Below are 24,689 nucleotides of genomic sequence, written 5' to 3'. Positions count from 1 at the left end.
GACGATGTGTTATGATGTGTGGAAAACTCACAAAAACACGACGCAATCACTGAAACGGGAAAAATTTACCTGGAAAAATCGAAATTATTACGACTAAAATTACGGCATCTTCTGGAAATGGACAGAGATTCAAACTTTCTGTGTTAAAATTCATTTGGTGTTTTGTGAAATATTGTCGTATGTGATTCCTTGAAGTTTTTTTCGTGTCATTGGAAGTTGGAGTTGTGCATAGAGGGTATCGTTAGGGTGGAATCACTAAGAACTGGCTCAAGACTGAACTGCCAAATGACAAACCAAGGGTGTCGATGATTGAGGTTAATGATGATGGAAAATCTCACATATAAGTTCAAAAAGGAAAGAAGAGTGATTCAAAAAAGATTGGGGAAAATGGCTAGTATAAAATAATATATATATATATATATATATATATATATATATATATATATATATATATGTATATATATATATATATATATATATGGCAGCAGAACACACAGGAGAAAGAGCATGATGTTGACAGCTTTTTAATTTATCTGTCAGATGTATCAGGAAGAAATTCACATGAAAACAGGTTCAGGCAGAGACGGTGCTTTCACTTGTTGGCTGTAATCTTACGCAAAAGACAAATGAGATACGCGTCCGTCTTCTCTTCAAATTATTAGCAAGGAGGAGCGATCGGCATTCAGGGATCTGTCTCCCATACAAGTTAAAACTCATTCTGCACTTAATTGCTGTATCCCAGAGAACTAATAGGAATATTTACAGCCAAAAGACTTTAAGAATAACTGCAGGGATTAATGCTAATTTCTGCCACTGAGCAGTCAGCAGACACTTTACCGTCACCGCGCTCGGTCTGGAGCCAGACGGACAAGACTTTCGTTCAGTGCTGATGAATCTGGAGTGAAAGGCCAGGGTGTGTCTTTGATAACACAAAAGCCTGATAAAACCTTCCTAGTGTGGCTGAGGAATGCAGAACATACCGCAAATTGCCAGAGGACCTGTTGCAGAGATTAGAGCTGTAAATGAGTGTTCCTAGGAATCCCTCAATCAAAGATGACACTCCTTGATGGCAGCAGCACAAGGTGTTGACCCGACCTGGTTATCTGAGCAGCAGCCACCAACAAAGTTGCAGCAGAAACTACCAAACCCTATTTTCTGACGTGATTCACCCGTGCATTTGTGTAGAGGACCCCGATGCCTTGTGAGGACATTTTTGGCTGAGAGTTGTAAAGGTTTTAGACTTAATTCATAGTTCCAATTAGGTTTAGGGCTAGGGTGAGGCAAGGTGTGTTTTACAATCTTCCCCAGAATTGATTATTACCTTTACAGCTACAAACTTGGTTTTCTGGTTTTCACATCTCTGTCATTTGAGCTGCATATATATGCCAATATTTAGTGTTGGATAAGAGGTACAGTTTGCACGCATGCATTACGTCTACAGGTGTGGCGTACACCGATCAGGCATAACATTATGACCACCTTCCCAGTGTAAGCGCGGTGGGTGTAGAGTGTATTCTTACAGAAGATGCAGCAGCTGGAGCTCTTTCTCATAACTTTTAATAAGGAGCCGCACACAACAGCACTCCCACTCCTGAACACTGGCCTCCGACCCATTTCCGGACCAGTGCTGCTGCTCTTCCCCTCCAAACTAAAAAGAAAACAAAACACCGGAAGTCTCCTCTTCTCTGGGCTTCAGCAACATACATGTGAACGTGAATGACTGAGCCTTAAATAAAATAAGCCATATTAATTGACCATTACTGCAAATTACACAAATGAATTGTTATTAAATGAAGGTCTTACACTTAACATACTCTTATGTTGTGTAGGTCTCCCAGTTGTTTCAGTTGTGACTCAGTTGTAGCAGTTGTGACTCAACACCTTGTGCTGATCATGTTTTTCTTAGTTGTTCCTGAAGCGTTTTTGTGCGTCTGTCGCAGGCTGCATCCTGCTGCCATCAAGGAGTGTCATTGCTATGGGGTTGTGGGGGGGGGATGTCCTGTCTGGTCTAGGTGGGTGCTACATGTCTAAGTAACATCCACACAAATGAATGCCAGGTCCAAAAGTTTCACAGCAGAACACTGAAGAATCACGAAATGGTCAAAGTTATTCACTTCTGACAGTGGTTTTAATGTTGTGGCTGATTGCTACATATAATTAACATAACCTTCAGGTTCTTTGGAAATGCTTGTCAAGAGCATCGTGCCAAAAAATACCAGACTGTGACGGTGTGGCCGATCAGTGCATGTATAAATAAACAGTCTTCTGTGATCTGGAATAATTGGAACAAAAACACATAATATTTTTCTTTAAAGACATGTGGGCAGATAATAATGACACAAGGCGTCCGGGGCCTCTGGGAGCCGAGTGAACCGGGAGTGGTGCTCACACACAATGGAAACACTGTTAAAAAAAAAAGCATTCATGGCCTTTTGCTTCGGTGTGAGGCAGACTAGGAAAGAGCCGAGCAATATCCTGCATCCTGGTCAACAAAAGGAAGAAATCCCCATCCAATAAGTGGGCAATGAAAGACACATGACGAGGGTTTGGGGAAAATAAAACGAAATGAAAGGGTTAGGGTTAAGAGGAATACTTGAAGCCTTTGTTTTTTTTATAAATATAACCTGTTGTGGATCGCATGAGTTGGTGTTCTTTTACACTTCATGCCACCAGTGCTTAACTTCTCCCTTTATTTTTAAAAGCAGGTTCCCTGATTCTGAAACATGAGATCTTTGCCCATTTTCACACTTGCATTAGAAAGCTGTGGTTTACCTCTAAAGTGAAGTAATGTAAGCCACAGTTTCCAGACCGTCAAACCACACCTTACAGGAGATTATTTGCATTTTTGGGAAACTGCAGCTGTTCAAACCAGAACCAAGTTCAAGTTCAAGCATGGAGGTACTCCTTCTGTGTTTGCTAAAAAAGAAGACGCAAAACCTTGGTTACCGTGGTGATTTATCTGAGTTTTCATGCATTAACCTGTCCTGGACATCCCCCACTGCTCTACCCATTGTGTAAAGTCAAAGCTCAGATTCAAGTTCTGCAAGGAGGGTTTCAAATTTTCTCCAGTCACCTCACCAGGGATACCTCGACGGTTGTTACGCAACAAAATTAACCGCATATGTTTGAGAATCATGCAAAAAGAAAGTTCAGTGCACTCATCTAATCTCATCTCGTCTCGTCTCAGCTCACTGGTTTAAAAAAGTTTGAGATACCGTTTGACACAGACACACCCTATCCTACACTGGAATGGGGAGGTTTCTGAAGAACAGTCTGATATACACTTCAACCTATTTATAAAACCTGCTTTTGCATTAGCTCACTGTTTTGGTACAGCCTCCGTCCTTTAAGCACTTCTGTACTAAATCGCAGCACCAAACTAAACACAGGAAGATGGTAATTAGACATTTGAAGACACCTCAGAGCACTGGTCTGTCAGAAAGTTTGAATCTTCTTAACCAGTTTAAGAACACTTCTTTTCTTTTCAAAGCAATTTATAAAATCCTCTAGTCATTGGCAAAAAATAAAAAAAAGAAAGAAAGAAATACACGAGACACGAGCAGAAAGTAGGGAACCTTATTAAAATTATTGTTAGAGGAACCTTCAAAATACAGAAGGTTCAGTTCAGAAGTATAGTTTTAAGAAAAGCAGCAGGACTTTGTTAGCGAACACATATAGATGCTGGTGGAGACCAAAACAGAGCACAAATAGGAGTTAGTTTACCAGTGGCCAGAAAACTATGTCAGCTGAGTTGAGTACAGTATTGTGTAAATTTGCACTGCAGGCTCGCATAGTTTGACTGAATCCTTTGGTGCTAAAATTTAAATGAAATAACTTTCTTCAAATGTGTCTAGATCCACATTCTATAATTCTGTGGGATTGGGCAGGAATTTTCAGCAAGAAGGAAGTAAAAGTTAAAGAGGCCGGCTAAAAAAAACATTTCACAATTTATTAAAGTTTATTACTTTATCCGAAGATAAGCCCTCGATGGTAAAAACAAATATTTCCCAATAGGGATTAAAATGCAAAACAATGAAAATGGGGAAAAACCATCTTGTGCAAATGGGTCAAATGGCAAAAGTTGCCTGGGTGGAGCACAAACTTCTTCTGAAAGTGCATTTGTCAGGGAGCAGAGACAAAAACAAAACTAAACTCTGATTTAATAAATCTGAACATCTTATAAAAAAAGAACAGTTGCCCTTTTACACATCCGGGTGACACAATGCAACACTATTTTTGAGTTGGTTGGTTTCGTTTTGATAAATATGAGGAATTTAAAAAGGTTGTTACGCAATATTATTGGTCAACCTCTGATGAAGGCTTAAAGGACCAGTGTGCACAATATAGTGACATATATGCCACCGTTGCTCCCTCTTTTCGTAGGTTACAGAAGAACCTAAGGTGGACCCTACTTTATTTAAAAAATAATTGTCCTTTCTGGTAAAAGAGGTCGCTGTTCTCCTTGCATCCCCACCTTGCCATGGTGGAGAGCCTTGCATGTTCCGATGAACCCAAGAGCGATGCCGTCTGGAGCTTAAGTTGAGTCACCAATGGAAGGGGAGGTTGAAGGCACTTCTTTGGATCACTCTTAGTCTAGAGTGATCCAAAGAAGTCCTTCAGTGGTGGAGTGGGTGCAGAACGGCAGCAGAGGTTCTCCACAACGGTCTCAAAGACGGAAGAAGGCTGCAGCAAAGGTCATCCAATAACCGAAAGTTTGGCAGGTCGATTCCGCCCTATCCATACTCTGTTTGTTATGTCCTTAGGCAAGACACTTAACCCACCTTGCTCCCAATGTGAACTCCACTGCAAGTGTGTGATGTTCAGGGCAGCTGTGAGTACTGAGGAAGTTTATCACCACCAGGATGTGACTGTGCGAGCGAAAAGAATGACGCATTTAATTGTTAGCGTTTTCAGCAGTAATGGAAAAGTGCTATACAAAACCAATGCAGTTGTTATCTTGTTCTTCATGCATTGGACCTTGGCTTTCTCTTTGCCAAGAACAATGTGGGGAGCTGCCTGTGCACCAGCCTCCCCACTCTAAAAGATCCCACGCACAGAACAAAGAGAACATCAAAGCCCACAACTGCTTCAACCCCAACAACTGGGACGAGGTTGCCCTCAAGAGAGACATGTGGAGCAGGACGGTCCATGAGGGGACAGCAGCATGGTTGGAAAAGGACCTCCATCATGACGCAGAAGCAAAAAGACTGCACAGGATGGAGAGATCCACCGGGCTGACAAAACCACAACCAGTAGGGAGCCTAGTCAACTTGGTTTGAGGTGTGTGTTGTGCGTGTAACAACTGCTCATTTTACCAGTTATGTGAAGGTGTGTTCATACATTTGCAAATTGGCTGGTAAGAAAATCATTTTGGCTGCCAAAAGAGCATTAGATTATGACTGATTGACTGATGCATTGCCATGCTGTCTAATATCTTTTGGCAAGATGCTCTTGACAGGCATTTCAAAATGAGCCGAAGGGCCTTGGCAGCTTCCTAATACTGCTTTTTTTCAAATGTAATGTTAATTAAATGCACAGATTAACCACAAAATTATGACCACTGACAGGAGAAGTGAATAACATTTAAACCATCTTGCAATTCAGTGGATGTTAATCAGACATGTAGTGCCAACCTAGACCAGACCAGACCAGAAGGCACTTGTTTTTATAGGTGTATCTAATTTTACAGGTGTACCCAATGAACTTATGTGCTGGACTGTTTCCTACAACCTTGTCATTAATCAAGACTGAAGTTGTATTTGGGTCACTGTGAAACATTTATTGAGACACGACATCAGCCACAACATTAAAACCACTGAGAGGAGAAGTGAATTACACTGACCATCCTGTGACAACTTAATGTACTACCGGGAAACTTCTGGAATTAGGATCCATTCATGTGGATGTTACTTAGACATGTATCACCCACTTAGACCAGGCACCAGATACCCCCACCCCATAGCAATTACACTCCTTGATGGCAGCAGGAACAACTCAAAAAACACATGAAGAACAGCACAAGGTGTCTACCTGGCCTCCAAATTCACAAAATCCCAAACTGATCAAGTATCTGTGTGTGGAATGATCCACATAGACCTTAACCCATTCGACCCAAAGAACCTGTTCTCAGACACCACAGGACACCCTCAGAAGGTCCATGTTCATTCTCTGATGAGTCACAACCGTTTTGGAGACCTACACAATGTTATAAAGGTCATAATGTTATGCCTGATTGGTGTATATGACAGCAGAAATCAGTTGCACCTGTTGCAGTACATGTACATTTACTTTATCTGTGTGATGTACCAGAAAGAAATATGACGTGAACCGGGGCTTAACTCTGCGTCTAATCAACCACACCTGAGCAGCGGTGGATGAAGTGCATAGCTGAAGAGGCTCAAAAGTCACCACCTCCTTGCTGCTCATGCTCATCAATTGTCATTATATTATGAATTTGTTCAAATTCATTGAAATAAAGCATTTATTTTGTAACCCTGACGTCCGGTCTTTGAGTCGGGTGGTCACGTACATGGGGGTTAGCCTACGTAATCCATGTTCTAATACAGCTTTATAACTTTAATGACCAGGTTTGTATCAAACAACATAATGCAGTTAAGTACGTCAATTTTGTGGAGGCACTCAACTCAACACCTTTTTGATTAGAGTTCTTGTGCCATTATGTCACCTATTTCCAAACCATTTCCACATATGTATTAATCATGGGACATTACTGATGTCACTGCAGCGTCACTAACGTCTTAGCATCTGGTTTATGCAACTGACAACAGATGTTTTCAGTGTTTGCTTTACGACGCGCTGTAGGTTTTTATTTCTTTTTTTTTTTTTTTATTGTAAATGTGTGAAACCGAGAGCCACCTCCACCTCCACCCCCACCTTCCCGACATGTCTCTGCCTTTCACTCTTGAAAACCTGCCAAACCTGAGGGAGGCTCTTATGCAAAGACAAAGCTGCGATCGCAGGGAACCCGGCTCTGCTCGACGGAGCCTGGCTGCTGAGACAAGAGAGACGGGCTGGTGTGAAAAACATCATATTGTGAAAAAAGAAAATCTTTCAGATGTCGATACAGAGACCGAGAACAAACAGTTTGACCAGATTAACCTTTAAGACACTTGTGAATTAGTAACGTCACTTAACACCATCTTCCAAGTGTTCATTTAATAAATTAGTTCACCTATGTTACACATGTTATTGTGTAAGGGCACAATGGACGCACACACAGGAAGCCTGCAGGAATTCCTGGCATCCTGAGTTCAGTGCAAAGAGATCCCCACCGCTACTCAGTGGCAGTCTGAGGCGAGGAGGCTGTTCTTCTGCAGGGGAGGGACTTAACAGCTGGACTTACTGTATATTTGATGAGGGAGCAGAGAGCACCTCTGAGACGTTGCGAGCGCTTCACGGTCGCAGTGTCTCTCATTCCAGCTGAGACTGAATGTTAACAAGTGAAGAGCTCCAGCTGATTCGGGGTAAGAACAAATATTTTTTTGACTGGTGATGACAAGCAATGCATTCTCCTTAAATTCCATTTAAAGAAAAATGTTTCTAAGCGAAAAGCTTTTTTTTTTTTTTCATTCAAATCAAAAGTTTCATTTTAACTGAAACAAGAACCACTTAAAACTGAAGTTTTACTTTATTCTGAGTGGACTGAGAAAGTCGCGTGTGTGTGTCTGTGTGTGTGTCCTGCACTGTCAGCCAACACCCTGATAAAAAGCGAAAGCAAACATTCCTCACTCATTACCTCTAACCGCATCGGTTAACCAGGGACTCAACAGAAAGTAGGTTCTTGTGCCACTTGGCTTTTGGACAAGTCTGAACAAAGTGTCGACATCATGCCCGGAGCTGCTCAACACACATTAAGAGTTTCCATAGTCAGTGTGGACTGTTATGTAACTTTTACATTTACGACACTCAAGCCTTGTTTATTGCCCCATTCATCCCCTTTGCTGCTGAGGTGTTGACAAGAATGCACCGCATTGATAAAGGCTGGTGTGTAGTAAAGGTGATGCAACTGGTTTGTGTTTGTGAGCCGGAGGTGAGAACAGATTGGATAATTGAACTGTATCCGCTCTTCCTGCAAAGCGCAGAAGGAGCAGCTCGACTGGTTATCGGCTCTAAAATCTTCTTGTCAATCCAACACATTCTTGGCTAACGTAAAGCTACAGGCAGAAACTAAATCACACTTTTAGACAAGCGGCTGCACAGAGTATCATCGCATTTAACGCGTGTGAAAAGTCATTACACAGCCGGAGAGAAAGGTTCTCCTTCTGTTACCTCGTAAATGAAAACACAGTCCAACTATTTCCAAACTTATCCAAACGATCATTAAAGTGGCTTGTTCTCCCTCCCATCGAATAAACATTGGCGTCATAATAGTAAAATCTACAAACATATCAATTATTTACAATCAGAGATAAGTGCGCTTGCTTTAAGAACTAATGACTACTGTACACTACTTAATTCACCGTCGCAATCAAAAGATATTTGTATCCACATAACGTCAAAACAAAAACGTGATTCAAAAGTGTTTTTTCTTCATTGAAACTATGTGTCACATGTGATTAATCAGTAGCAACAACTTACAACAAAAAACGCAGCAACTTGGAATGACTGAATGTCAATGAATAGATGCTGGAAAAACAACTTGTAGGCAACGGGTGAAGAAAGTTCTGTCTTTCACCATCATCGCTTATCCTGTAGAGCAGGGGTGTTTAAACATGCAGCCCGTGGGCCAAAACTGGTCCACCAGAGGACCCAGTCTGGCCCAGTGGGACGCATTAGCAATGGATAAGAATAAAGGAGGAAGAAGGAAGCTGAAGGGCAAGAGGCGGAGCAGTCCAAAAGAGAAAATGATGAAGAGTAGTAGTAGATGGGGAAGAAAAAGGTGAAGGAGGAAGAAGAAGAAAGTTCACCTTAGCTGATTTTCGTAATGTACTTATTTGCATTAAAACAAAGGAAGAATCAGGAGTTGTCATTATTTATAGAGCTTATTAATTGTGCTACAAGTCAAATTGGGCTGTATGTGGCCCCTGAACTAAAAATGAGTTGAGGGGCGGGGCACACAGGTATAGTTTAGAATCACCAATCAGCATTGCATGTCTTGATGATGAAACTGGTGCACTCACAGAAAACCTCCAGAGGATCAAGAAGAACATGCAAACTCTGAGCTAAAGAGTCAGAGTCAAGGTTCAAACCCAGAACCTACTGGCTGTGAGGCAACATCAGGAATTTTCCATATCGCTAAAACACTATTCAAAATAATTCACCACGCCCTAATTGGACTGGCAATGAGAAAAAAAATTATGTATATATTTGTTGTAATATTATTTAGTTGAGTCATTTAAAAAAAACAAAAAAACAAATGTGACACATTTTCCTTCTTTAACATTTGAGTAAATTCTACATTTTTGCAGATTTGCACAAAACAGACGTCATCTTAAACGAGACGTATGGTGGTTTTCTTATTTCTTTTTAATCAAACGATGAATCACGATCATAACTAGAAGGTTGATCAAATGTTGCAAACTTAATTTAACTGGTATTAGAATCTAAACAGACAATCAGCTGTTGTGCAATGTTTTTGATATCTCTGTTCAGTCTGATGCAATCCAATAGTTTTCTGTTTCACGGTCTACTTTTATGATGTCTATAAATATATCGTAGAACTGATTAGAATTTAGGTCACATTACTGTTGTGGTATCTGCTGCTGCGCTCATGTACACTGATCAGGCATAACATTATGACCACCTTCCTAATATTGTGTAAGTCTCCAAAACAGCTGTGACTTGTCAGGGAATGGACACGGGCGTCGTGTGTGGTCTGGTAACAGGATTTTGTTAGTGGAGGGATCATCCCACAGATATTTCATCAGTTTGGGATCTACTATACTTGGAGGCCAGGTCAACACCTTGTGAAGTTCTTCATGTTTTTTTTAGTTGTTCCTAAACTGTTTTGTGTGTGTGCGTGTGTGTCAGGCTGCAAAAGTTTCCCTGCAGAACACTGACATGTCACAAGACGGCCGATGTTATTTACTTCACCTGTCAGTGGTTTTAATGTCGTGGCTGACAGGTCTATGCAAATAGAGAAGTTTCTCTGCAACACATTTAACTTTAAGCTCAGTCACAGGCATTGAATTTACTTTAAATTGAACATGCAGGTGGATGATGCATCAAAATGAACTGGATTGCACACTGTACCTAATAAAGTGGCCACTTAGTGACTTTCTTTATTGAGGCAAAACTACATGCAGAAGCCCTATTATATCATTATTAAACAGTAACTAACCTACAGATATCTATATAGTTGGGTCCATCCCCCTCAGTACATGATAGCTGCTTTATCTGACTAATGTGAATGTTGAACAGTGCAGCTATGTTAACACAGTGTGGAAACTCCTTAGCTTCAAGCGGGTAAAGTATTTGCCTTTATGATACGATAAGCAGACTCACACGGTGCAATAAAGCGAACGCGCCCCATCTTTGGACACATTCAAACATTTACAAAGTGGGTGACGGGCTCAAACAGCAAATTCAGCAGCAGCTGTAAGCAGAGACACTGAAGCACCGCAACACTGCTGCTGCTGTTCAAACACCTGTGCTTCTGTAAACCAACACTTTTTTTGTGTGTGTGTGTTTGTTACCCAGCCCGCAGTTGCACGATGCTGTAAGTGCGGCATAGTGACTTCGTGTTATACTACTAGGTAAGCACACCTTTAGTCCGCTGGTGGGCAGCGAAGACAATTAATAGGTCTGCAAACATTTCTGACAAAGTTTCCACATACTTCACTCCTTAGTTTGGAAATATCACGCTTGAGTTCCCCTCCACACCCTTCCTTGCTGACGCTGATTACATTCACTCAGTCCTGGGGGGCAGCAGTGACATCATAAAACAGTCACGTAAGAAAATGAAATGTGCAACTGGCTTCCAGATAGTATACTTATGCATTATCATGGCGCCAATGTGTCTCTCTGTGAGAGTAAATACCAGTTTCTGTGTATGCTGGAGGGACTGCCACACAACAGTAGTTTGCTACTTGAACCGCTACAATCTGCACCTTGCAGGTACTTTAACTGCAACTCCAAGTTCCTTTAGACGAGGTCAGTGAACCCAGTTAGGCCGAGAACATGCAGCATAGCAGAGGTGTATTAGTCAGCACCTTTAACATTACGCAAAAAAGGGTGTCAGTGAGGTGAAGCTTCACAGAGGTCAGGTATGTACAACTGTCTCCCAGCTAATGAATCCACGCTACTGCCTCCTGCTGGTGTGAAGAGTTGGTTCTTTCCATGCAGACGCAGACTACTGTATAAATTGGCCAATGCCTGTAGTCTTTATGGTGTGTTCAAGATCAGCTTTTTTGGTCTGTTGCTCTGTTTTTTATCTTTCTGTGTGTTCTGGACTTTGCATTTAGATCACCGTTTAATGATGCTGTTTCCAACTTTACTGATGGGGAAATGAACCTTTGCACATCATGCAAATGCAACCATGCTGAATTTTAAGTGTGGGCGATGCTGTAGATTTTCTGTTCTGTTGTAAGCTTTAACTCCAACCTCAACTACTTTATAGTATCTGACATTTTTGGTTTTAGCTTGTGTTAGGGCTTCTGGCTTTATGTCTACACTGTGACATTTGGGAAACTTTGCAAACATAATCTGAAATAAAATAGTTAAACTTATGATTTTATGTTTGGCTGCACGTAGGGGTAGGTATTGGAAAGTGTAATTTGAGCTTGTTTGTGCTCCAAAGGCTTGTCATTACAACATAGGGCATCTGGCTGTTCCAGTTTTGACTCGTTGCCTCTACATGTGCCAAAGCAAATACAGGATGTGCATGAAAATGGTTGAGGGTTAACTTCTTTTGCAGTGCAAGCGTTAGTTGCAACGTTTTTTTTCCGTACAGTGTCTACTGCATGAATTATGAACTATCTATTCACCCAGGCTTTGATTACGTAACTAAATAGTGATTATTCTGACGTCTTTAATAATTGACTTGTTTTCAAATTATGATTCATTTAAAAAAGTGTCATATAACAAACAAAGGTCAGTACAGTGGGGTTTACAAGCCATCCACATACTGTACAGTACAGTATTTCATGTTGCACAGTATGCAAAATATGATGCAATGTGATGAAATGCAGTGCATAGTATTTTTATAGGGCAATAACCATTGCAAATAGATTTTATATTTTATAGAGTGTGAATGTTGTATTAAGGCAGGGTGTGTGTGTCTAAATTAAATAATAGTCTGTCAGCCTGTTGTAATTCAAGTGTCATGTGAGAACACTAATGACTTTTGTGCCTCCTCCTGGCTGTGTTTAACGGTTTAATAAAACTCATCCCATGACAGAAGTTTTCCACCAATCACAGACCATTTTACAGAGTGACGCTCCGATTTTGGGTGTTCCTATTGATTACTCTACATAAGTCGTGTACGTTCACGTCCCATTGCTAGTCAATAACTATGCTGAAGCAGCGTTTGTTTGTTCATTAATTCAATTTGTACGCGATAGAAAGGTAAAGTAGTTTACTAGGCCATGGTCATTGCTCCATCGACGTGCATGTTCACGGGGAAGCGGAGAATAAACAAGAAGGAGGAGGGGCAGATTTTATATACCCTGCCTTTAATATAACTTATCAATCTGATGTCTGCCGCGCGTATGTATCATCTCCTTTATATCCTTTTATAGTTGTAAAACAAGTTAATAAACTCGGTAAATACACAGGTGTATTCAAGAAGCAACAAAATAATGATAACATGAAACCATAAACTCATGTGAGGGAGAATAAAACTTACTGGGAATGTCTTATCTCTCTATAGGAACGAGGAGTTGCAAGGCCGTGAGGCTTTGACCACAAAAGCCTGTTTATCCTTATCCTGAGTCTTGGAGAGGCTGGCAGTGCCTGAGGATCTGAGGCTACACACAGACTCTCAAGGAAACTCACAGGTTTGATATGCATGTTGGAACACAGATCAAAAACAGCTGAAAAGCTTTTGGGTAACATCCAAGTTCCTCAAGCAAATAAAAATGTATAATTACCTGACATTATTACTAGGTATTTTTTATTTTCATTTCGCTAGACTTGAAATATCATGGGTTGAACTCAGATCCAATTCCCATTTCCTTTTTTTCTTTTTTTTATGTGATAATTGGAGGCAATAGTTGGAGCTGTACTGTATTTGTGCACTTCTTCTATCAAGCCCAGTGGTGTTGTCTCCCCATCGACCGTTTGTTCGGTCAATATGCTTTCCACATACTTTCTGCTTAATGAATCCATTCAAAGGGTTTGTTGCACAACTCGCCCAACTTAATAGAGGCAGATAGATGTAACTTATTCAACGTTTCATAAGAGTCAGCCCAAAACTAACAGTAGGCTACCCTGTGTGCAACTAGGAAGCTCTGTCCCACATTGAACATTTCAGAAATATGGGTAATATAATATAATATAATATAATATAATATAATATAATATAATATAATATAATATAATATAATATAATATAATATAATGGGTAATTGTACTGTATTTTCTTAACTTAACCATAAACCGTACCCTACAAAATCATGATAATTAACAGAATTAACAGTTCTGCGTACAAGTTTAATTAAAAACTTTAAAGCAGTATTTATTGCAGGGCTGCTTAAAGAATTAGAGAGCATAAACAAAGACATATGTATTTTGTTATGGAAAATGGTGCAGTATCCAGATTAACTTAAATAATTGTTTCTGTGTCAACACAGCCCTTCAGGTCAAGATGGATTCCAACATTAGGAACGGTGAGGTGAATCAAAATAGCAACACAGAAGTCCATGGACCTGTGGCTGGCATATTTCTGGAGAAGACGAAGGAGAAGATGACCATTTATCAAGCCATGAAAAAACGCTTGCTTAAGCCAGGAACAGCATTAGCCCTGCTTGAAGCACAAGCTGCCACAGTAGGTATCATAGATCCGATAAAAAACCAAATGCTTTCTGTATCGGATGCTGTTAAAGAGGGCATAGTTGGGCCAGAGATGAAAGAGAAACTCATCTTAGCAGAGAAATCCGTTAGTGGATATGCAGACCCCTACACCAATGACACAATATCTGTATTCCAAGCTATGCAGAAAGATTTAGTCCCACGAGAATATGGATTGAGGCTGCTGGAAGCACAGATAGCTACAGAAGGTGTGTTTGATCCTGTGGAGAAGAAAAACATTTCAGTTGACTCTGCCATTCAGAAGGGCTACTATGAAAAAGGTTTGCTCAATGACCAGATGTCAGAGATCAAGGTGTTTTACGATCCAACTTCACAAGAAAATCTTAACTACAAAGACCTTCTACAGAAATGCACTGTGGAGCCTGACACAGGCCTGGTGCTCCTTCCTGTTTTCATCACCTTCAAAGGTCTTCGAAGAGGCATTTCCTCTGCTGAACTCCTTCAATCAAAGATCATTGACAAAGAAACATTCGATGACCTACAGAAGGGGAAAACAACAACACAGGATGTGATGTTGATGGAAACAGTGAAAGAATACCTGGAAGGCAAAGGCAGCATTGCCGGCATTGCTGTACTCTCATCCAATCAGAGAATGAGCATTTATCAAGCCATGAAGCAAGGCATACTGATGCCTGGAACTGCGCTTATTCTACTGGAGGCACAAGCTGCAACTGGATTCATGATCGATCCTGTAGAAAATAAAAAGTACAACGTGGGTGACGCTATTAAAAACAAACTAGTTGGCCCAGAATTTCATGCAAAGCTGCTTTCTGCTGAGCGGGCAGTAACTGGATACAAAGACCCATATTCAGGTGAAACCATATCCCTGTTTCAAGCACTGTCAAAAGACCTCATTGTCAAAGAACATGGGATCCGCCTACTGGAGGCACAAATAGCTACAGGTGGAATCATAGACCCAATCAACAGTCACAGACTTCCCACTGAAGTGGCCTTCAAGCGAGGTTATTTTAATGAAGAAATGAACACCATTCTAGAGGATTCAGGGGATGACACAAAGGGCTTTTTTGACCCAAACACTGAAGAGAATCTGACCTATCTCCAGTTGATGGAAAGGTGTGTCACTGACCCTGTCACTGGACTGTGCCTCCTTCCTCTACATGATAAATCAGGCATTGTGAATTTCAGCTTTGTAGATTACCAAACAAAAAAGGTTTTCAAAGAGGAGAAGGTGAAAGTGATGTATGGAAAGTACATGGGAATGACGGTGTCTCTGTGGGAACTGCTGATGTCAGAATACTTTGATGAACAGCAAAGGCAAGACATATTTCAAAAATATCGAGAGGGGAAGCTCAGTATCAAGATAATCATCACAACAGTTCTGGAAGTCATAGAAACGTCAGTGAAAACCACTAACGTTACCTTTGAAGGCATCAGAGAAACTGTAACAGCCCAACAGCTTGTGGAGGCAGATATCATTAGTAAGGAAGTCATGGAGGACCTGACAAAGGGAAAAAAGTCAGTGAAGGAAGTGGTAGAAGATGAAAATGTGAAAATGTACTTAAAGGGGAAAGACTGCATTGCAGGTGTCCTGCTTCCTGATTCCCAAGTCATGACAATCTACCAGGCCAGACAGAAAAGACTGCTGATGCCAGGAACTGCACTGATTCTACTGGAGGCACAGGCAGCAACAGGGTTCATTATTGACCCCATTGGAAACCGAAAGTTTTCAGTGGATGAGGCTGTCAAAGCAAAGGTTGTAGGGCCTGATGTCTGTCAAAAGCTGCGTTCAGCAGAGAAAGCAGTCACTGGATACAAAGATCCATATGACAACAAAATAATTTCTTTGTTCCAAGCAATGCAAAAAGATCTCATCATAAAGGACCACGGAATTCGGCTCCTGGAGGCACAAATTGCAACTGGTGGGATCATTGACCCAGTGAACAGCCATCGCATTCCTGTCCATGTGGCCTTTAAGAAAGGGTACTTCAATGAAGAAATGAATCAGATCCTGGATGATCCAAGTGATGACACCAAAGGATTCTTTGACCCCAACACCCACGAGAACCTGACATACTTGCAGCTCATGGCCAGGTGTGTGACAGATCCCAGTACAGGTTTGTCCCTCTTACCACTCAAGGGCAAGAGCAACAAAATTACCATTGATAACAGTATAAGGGAGTCATTCAAAGCAACAACAGTTACTGTCAAGTATGGCAGGTTCAAGGGCAAGCACACAACACTGTGGGACCTTATCAATTCAGAATATTTGTCTGAGGACAAGCGGAAGGAGTTTTTCAAGCTCTTCAAGTCAAGGAAAATCACAATTGACCAACTCATTGTAACCATTGTCGAAATCATTGAGAGTAAGGAGATAAGACAGCAAGCAGGGCTGAACTTTGAAGGTCTCAGAGGGGAAGTGTCTGTGGCGGATCTTTTTGATCTTGAAATTGTGGATGAACAAACATACAACAGCTTGATTGAAGGACAGATAGCAAGCACTGATGTGATGAAAATGGATAGTGTAAGGGCTCATCTACAAGGGACAAGCTGTGTGGCTGGAGTGATACTGCAACCCTCCAACAAGAAATTGAGTATCTATGAGGCACAGAAAACTGGCATTCTCACACCTGGCACTGCACACTGCCTTCTAGAAGCACAAGCAGCAACAGGGTTCATTGTTGATCCTCTGGAAAACAAAAAACTTACAGTAGAACAAGCTCTCAGAGAAAAGATTATTGGTCCACAGATGTATGAAAAGCTTCTAGCTGCAGAGAGGGCTGTCACTGGTTACACAGATCCATACACAGGGCAAAAGATCTCCCTTTTCCAAGCCTTGAAAAAGGATCTTATTGTCAAGCAGCATGGCATTCGTTTACTTGAGGCCCAAATTGCTACAGGTGGTATTATTGATCCTTTGAAATGTCTTCACTTACCCCTGGAAGTTGCATTCAAGAAGGGATATTTTGATGCAGAACTTAATCAAATCCTTACAGACCCAAGTGATGACACAAAGGGTTTTTTTGACCCAAAGACAAAGGAAAATCTGACATACATGGAGATGTTGGGCAGATGTGTAAAAGATAAGGAAACTGGACTGTTTCTCCTGCCACTGAATGACACCGTAAAAACTGCAACGAAGGAAAACCTGTATACCGACACAGAGGTAAAGCAAGAGTTTGAAAAGACACTTGTCACCATGTCTGTAGGGCGCTATTCTGGGAAACCAGTTTCATTATGGGACTTGATTCATTCTATGTACGTCACTGAAGATCAACGTCTTGAATTCATTGAAAAATACAGAACAAGGAAGATGAGCACACAAAGCATAATCACATTAGTGATTTCCATAATTGAAAAACTGGAGAAGAGTGAAACTCCCAAACTGATAATGGGCCTGAGAAAGCATGTCTCAGCACAACAGCTATTGGATACTGAAATCATTGATGCAGAAACATTCAAACAGGTGAAAGAAGGAAAACTCACTCTTGAAGCAGTGACCCAAGGTGACTCTGTGAAAGGATATCTAAAAGGAACCGGGAGTATTGCTGGAGTTACAGTTCATCCTTCCAAGAAAGTAATGAGCATCTATGAAGCAAGACAGAAAGATCTCTTGACACCTGGCATTGCACTTGTACTGCTTGAAGCACAGGCTGCAACTGGATGGGTCATTGATCCTATCAAAAACAAGTTCTATACAGTTGATGAGGCTGCAAAAGAGAAGTTAATTGGACCGGATATTCATGAGCAACTTCTCTTGGCTGAACGAGCTGTAACTGGCTATAAGGATCCATACACAGATGCAACAATATCATTGTTTGAAGCCATGAATGAACAGCTGATTCAAAGAAGTGATGGCCTCCATCTTCTAGAAGCACAGATAGCAACTGGAGGAATCATTGACCCAGATCTAAGTCACAGACTACCTGCTCATGTGGCTATCAAAAAGGGATGTTTGGATGAAGACATGAAAAAAATCCTGTTGAGCCCCACTGATGCTGAAAAGGGATTTTTTGACCCTAATACAAAAGAAAAACTCTCCTACCTCCAGCTGAGAAGTCGATGTGAGAGAGATCCTGAAACCGGACTTCTTCTCCTACCAGTGAACAAAGAGGAATCCAGTGTATTTCACACAGATGAGCAAGTAGAGCTTGCATTGAAAAACCAAACTGTTACAATGAATGTGGGAACGTTTAACAACAAGGTTGTGACAGTGTGGGAATTGCTACTGTCTCAATATATTTCAAAACAGAAAAGGGAGCAACTCATTCAGCAATACAGGACAGGAGTCATGAAAATAGAGGACATGATTGAAATAATCACTGTTATCATTGCAGAGGTATCATCCAAAGAAAGAAAGTTCAAAGGACTAAGAAAACAGGTCTCAGCCAGTGAGTTGTTTGAGTCAAAGATTATATCAAAGGACCTGTTCAACCAAATTGTACAAGGTGAAGTCACTGAAGAAAATGTTGATGAAATGGAATCTATTCAAAAATATCTTGGAGCAACAAATTCTATTGCAGGTGTCCGAGTTGAATCAACAAAGAAGGTTATGAGCATCTATGAAGCCAAAAGCAAAGGTCTGCTGACTCCTGGTACCTCTCTGGTCCTGCTGGAGGCCCAGGCTGCCACTGGATTTGTCATTGATCCAGTGAACAACAAGAAACTTTCTGTAGATGAAGCTGTGGCTCAAGGAGTAGTCGGCAGTGAGTGGAAAAACAAACTGCTATCAGCTGAAAGAGCAGTTACAGGATACAAAGATCCCTACACTGGAAACACAATTTCATTGTTCCAGGCCTTGAAAAAGGACCTTATCGTGAAAGATCATGGAATTCGTCTCCTTGAAGCACAAATTGCAACAGGAGGGATAATTGATCCAGTGCAGAGTCACAGAGTACCTGTAGAGGTGGCATACCAAAGAGGTTACTTTGATGAAGAAATGAACCAGATTTTGTCTGACCCTGATGACGATACCAAGGGCTTCTTTGACCCCAACACTCAAGAGAACCTCACTTATCTCCAGCTGGTTGAGAGATGTGTTAGAGATCCCATCACAGGCCTTAGCTTACTGGTCATTGTCAAGAAAGGAGAGTTTTATTTCTTTGTTGATGAGGCAACAAAACTCCATCTGAAATCTAAAACAACAACAAAAGCAGGAGGGAAATACCTGGGACAAACAGTATCTCTGTGGGATCTGCTGTACTCCAAATACATCACTGAGGAGAAGAGGAGAGAGCTTGTGCAACAGTAAAGGCTGGATCAATTACAATTGACACTTTCTGGAAATCATCTGACAATCATTCAGAAGCAGACCACAACAACCTCATCATCATCTTCACTTGTCAAAAGCCAACCACCAAAAAAGTAAGTGACAGCAGCACAACAACACACCATCACCACAATCACAAAGGCTACTGATGTTCAAAGCTTCCATGGAATCAGAAAAGATGTCATGCTAATGAGCTGCTTGAATCAAAAATCATTGAGAGAACCTTTACAAAGATCTTAGCACTGGAAAAGTCACAGTGACAGAAGTAAGTGAAATGGATTCAGTGCGTAAGTACCTTGAGGGGACCAACAGCATTGCAGGAGTATACCTCCAGTCCACCAAAGAGACAATGAGTATTTCTGACGCCAGAAGCAAACGTTTGCTGACTCCTGGTACCTCTCTGGTCCTGCTGGAGGCCCAGGCTGCCACTGGATTTGTCATTGATCCAGTGAACAACAAGAAACTTTCTGTAGAGGAAGCTGTGGCTGAAGGAGTAGTTGGTAGTGAGTGGAAAAACAAACTGCTTTCAGCTGAAAGGGCAGTTACAGGATACAAAGATCCCTACACTGGAAACACAATTTCATTGTTCCAGGCCTTGAAAAAGGACCTTATCGTGAAAGATCATGGAATTCGTCTCCTTGAAGCACAAATTGCAACAGGAGGGATAATTGATCCAGTGCATAGTCACAGAGTACCTGTAGAGGTGGCATACCAAAGAGGTTACTTTGATGAAGAAATGAACCAGATTCTGTCTGACCCTGATGACGATACCAAGGGCTTCTTTGACCCCAACACTCAAGAAAACCTCACTTATCTCCAGCTGGTTGAAAGATGTGTTAGAGATCCCATCACAGGCCTTAGTTTATTGGTCATTGTCAAGAAAGGAGAGTTTTATTTCTTTGTTGACGAGGCAACAAAACTCCATCTGAAATCTAAAACAACAACAAAAGCAGGAGGGAAATATCAAGGACAAACAGTATCTCTGTGGGATCTGCTCTACTCCAAATACATCACTGAGGAGAAGAGGAGAGAGCTTGTGCAACAGTACAAGGCTGGATCAATTACAATTGAACACTTTCTGGAAATCATCCTGACAATCATTCAGAAGCAGACCACAACAACCTCATCATCATCTTCACTTGTCAAAAGCCAACCACCAGAAAAAGTAAGTGACAGCAGCACAACAACAACCACCATCACCACAATCACAAAGGCTACTGATGTTCAAAGCTTCCATGGAATCAGAAAAGATGTCACTGCTAATGAGCTGCTTGAATCAAAAATCATTGATGAGAACCTTTACAAAGATCTTAGCACTGGAAAAGTCACAGTGACAGAAGTAAGTGAAATGGATTCAGTGCGTAAGTACCTTGAGGGGACCAACAGCATTGCAGGAGTATACCTCCAGTCCACCAAAGAGACAATGAGTATTTCTGACGCCAGAAGCAAACATTTGCTGACTCCTGGTACCTCTCTGGTCCTGCTGGAGGCCCAGGCTGCCACTGGATTTATCATTGATCCAGTGAACAACAAGAAACTTTCTGTAGAGGAAGCTGTGGCTGAAGGAGTAGTTGGTAGTGAGTGGAAAAACAAACTGCTTTCAGCTGAAAGGGCAGTTACAGGATACAAAGATCCCTACACTGGAAACACAATTTCATTGTTCCAGGCCTTGAAAAAGGACCTTATCGTGAAAGATCATGGAATTCGTCTCCTTGAAGCACAAATTGCAACAGGAGGAATAATTGATCCAGTGCATAGTCACAGAGTACCTGTAGAGGTGGCATACCAAAGAGGTTACTTTGATGAAGAAATGAACCAGATTCTGTCTGACCCTGATGACGATACCAAGGGCTTCTTTGACCCCAACACTCAAGAAAACCTCACTTATCTCCAGCTGGTTGAAAGATGTGTTAGAGATCCCATCACAGGCCTTAGTTTATTGGTCATTGTCAAGAAAGGAGAGTTTTATTTCTTTGTTGACGAGGCAACAAAACTCCATCTGAAATCTAAAACAACAACAAAAGCAGGAGGGAAATATCAAGGACAAACAGTATCTCTGTGGGATCTGCTGTACTCCAAATACATCACTGAGGAGAAGAGGAGAGAGCTTGTGCAACAGTACAAGGCTGGATCAATTACAATTGAACACTTTCTGGAAATCATCCTGACAATCATTCAGAAGCAGACCACAACAACCTCATCATCATCTTCACTTGTCAAAAGCCAACCACCAGAAAAAGTAAGGGACAGCAGCACAACAACAACCACCATCACCACAATCACAAAGGCTACTGATGTTCAAAGCTTTCATGGAATCAGAAAAGATGTCACTGCTACTGAGCTGCTTGAATCAAAAATCATTGATGAGAACCTTTACAAAGATCTTAGCACTGGAAAAGTCACAGTGACAGAAGTAAGTGAAATGGACTCAGTGCGTAAGTACCTTGAGGGGACCAACAGCATTGCAGGAGTATACCTCCAGTCCACCAAAGAGACAATGAGTATTTCTGACGCCAGAAGCAAAGGTCTGCTGACTCCTGGTACCTCTCTGGTCCTACTGGAGGCCCAGGCTGCCACTGGATTTATCATTGATCCAGTGAACAACAAGAAACTTTCTGTAGAGGAAGCTGTGGCTGAAGGAGTAGTTGGCAGTGAGTGGAAAAACAAACTGCTTTCAGCTGAAAGGGCAGTTACAGGATACAAAGATCCCTACACTGGAAACACAATTTCATTGTTCCAGGCCTTGAAAAAGGACCTTATCGTGAAAGATCATGGAATTCGTCTCCTTGAAGCACAAATTGCAACAGGAGGAATAATTGATCCAGTGCATAGTCACAGAGTACCTGTAGAGGTAGCATACCAAAGGGGTTACTTTGATGAAGAAATGAACCAGATTTTGTCTGACCCTGATGACGATACCAAGGGCTTCTTTGACCCCAACACTCAAGAGAACCTCACTTATCTCCAGCTGGTTGAAAGATGTGTTAGAGATCCCATCACAGGCCTTAGCTTACTGGTCATTGTCAAGAAAGGAGAGTTTTATTTCTTCGTTGACGAGGCAACAAAACTCCGTCTGAAATCTAAAACAACAACCAAAGCCGGAGGGAAATACCAAGGACAAACAGTATCTCTGTGGGATCTGCTCTACTCCAAATACATCACTGAGGAGAAGAGGAGAGAGCTTGTGCAACAGTACAAGGCTGGATCAATTACGATTGAACACTTTCTGGAAATAATCCTGACAATCATTCAGAAGCAGACCACAACAACCTCATCATCATCTTCACTTGTCAAAAGCCAACCACCAGAAAAAGTAAGGGACAGCAGCACAACAACAACCACCATCACCACAATCACAAAGGCTACTGATGTTCAAAGCTTCCATGGAATCAGAAAAGATGTCACTGCTACTGAGCTGCTTGAATCAAAAATCATTGATGAGAACCTCTACAAAGATCTTAGCACTGGAAAAGTCACAGTGGAAGAAGTAAGTGAAATGGATTCAGTGAGTAAGTACCTTGAGGGGACCAGTAGCATTGCAGGAGTATACCTCCAGTCCACTGAAGAAACAATGAGCATTTATGAGGCTAAAAGCAAAGGTCTGCTGACTCCTGGTACTCTCTGGTCCTGCTGGAGGCCCAGGCTGCCACTGGATTTGTCATTGATCCAGTGAACAACAAGAAACTCTCTGTAGAGGAAGCTGTGGCTCAAAGAGTGGTTGGCAATGAGTGGAAAAACAAACTGCTTTCAGCTGAAAGGGCAGTTACAGGATACAAAGATCCCTACAGTGGAGACACAATTTCATTGTTCCAGGCCTTGAAAAAGGATCTTATTGTAAAAGATCATGGAATTCGTCTCCTTGAAGCACAAATTGCAACAGGAGGAATAATTGATCCAGTGCAGAGTCACAGAGTACCTGTAGAGGTAGCATACCAAAGAGGTTACTTTGATGAAGAAATGAACCAGATTCTGTCTGACCCTGATGATGATACCAAGGGCTTCTTTGATCCCAACACTCAAGAGAACCTCACTTATCTCCAGCTGATTGAAAGATGTGTTAGAGATCCCATCACAGGCCTTAGCTTACTGGTCATTGTCAAGAAAGGAGAGTTTTATTTCTTCGTTGATGAGGCAACAAAACTCCGTCTGAAATCTAAAACAACAACCAAAGCAGGAGGGAAATATCAAGAACAAACAGTATCTCTGTGGGACCTGCTCTACTCCAAATACATCACTGAGGAGAAGAGGAGAGAGCTTGTGCAACAGTACAAGGCTGGATCAATTACGATTGAACACTTTCTGGAAATCATCCTGACAATCATTCAGAAGCAGACCACAACAACCTCGTCATCATCTTCACTTGTCAAAAGCCAACCACCAGAAAAAGTAAGGGACAGCAGCACAACAACAACCACCATCACCACAATCACAAAGGCTACTGATGTTCAAAGCTTTCATGGAATCAGAAAAGATGTCACTGCTACTGAGCTGCTTGAATCAAAAATCATTGATGAGAACCTCTACAAAGATCTTAGCACTGGAAAAGTCACAGTGACAGAAGTAAGTGAAATGGACTCAGTGCGTAAGTACCTTGAGGGGACCAACAGCATTGCAGGAGTATACCTCCAGTCCACCAAAGAGACAATGAGTATTATGACGCCAGAAAGCAAAGGTCTGCTGACTCCTGGTACCTCTCTGGTCCTACTGGAGGCCCAGGCTGCCACTGGATTTTCATTGATCCAGTGAACAACAAGAAACTTCTGTAGAGGAAGCTGTGGCTGAAGAGTGTTGGCAGTGAGTGGAAAAACAAACTGCTTTCAGCTGAAAGGGCAGTTACAGGATACAAAGATCCCTACACTGGAAACACAATTTCATTGTTCCAGGCCTTGAAAAAGGACCTTATCGTGAAAGATCATGGAATTCGTCTCCTTGAAGCACAAATTGCAACAGGAGGAATAATTGATCCAGTGCATAGTCACAGAGTACCTGTAGAGGTAGCATACCAAAGAGGTTACTTTGATGAAGAAATGAACCAGATTTTGTCTGACCCTGATGACGATACCAAGGGCTTCTTTGACCCCAACACTCAAGAGAACCTCACTTATCTCCAGCTGGTTGAAAGATGTGTTAGAGAATCCCATCACAGGCCTTAGCTTACTGGTCATTGTCAAGAAAGGAGAGTTTTATTTCTTTGTTGACGAGGCAACAAAACTCCGTCTGAAATCTAAAACAACGACAAAAGCCGGAGGGAAATACCAAGGACAAACAGTATCTCTGTGGGATCTGCTGTACTCCAAATACATCACTGAGGAGAAGAGGAGAGAGCTTGTGCAACAGTACAAGGCTGGATCAATTACGATTGAACACTTTCTGGAAATAATCCTGACAATCATTCAGAAGCAGACCACAACAACCTCATCATCATCTTCACTTGTCAAAAGCCAACCACCAGAAAAAGTAAGGGACAGCAGCA

At 41.6% G+C, this 24,689-nt stretch overlaps 1 protein-coding gene across 1 annotated transcript; it reads left to right on the top strand.

Moving 5' to 3' along the window:
• Positions 1-7,338: 7,338 nt before the first annotated feature.
• eppk1 (epiplakin 1) lies at positions 7,339-24,602 on the top strand. The gene is given in 7 exon segments (XM_047604274.1): positions 7,339-7,484; positions 12,830-12,956; positions 13,752-19,397; positions 19,400-19,429; positions 19,432-22,833; positions 22,836-23,945; positions 23,948-24,602. Coding segments are annotated over 5 exon segments (10,596 nt in total). The 5' UTR covers positions 7,339-7,484; positions 12,830-12,956; positions 13,752-13,765; the 3' UTR covers positions 24,370-24,602.
• Positions 24,603-24,689: the final 87 nt, after the last annotated feature.

The sequence above is a fragment of the Mugil cephalus genome, chromosome 14 (assembly GCF_022458985.1).
Source record: "Mugil cephalus isolate CIBA_MC_2020 chromosome 14, CIBA_Mcephalus_1.1, whole genome shotgun sequence".
NCBI lineage: Eukaryota > Metazoa > Chordata > Actinopteri > Mugiliformes > Mugilidae > Mugil > Mugil cephalus.
This window is presented reverse-complemented; position numbering and strand designations above follow the sequence as displayed.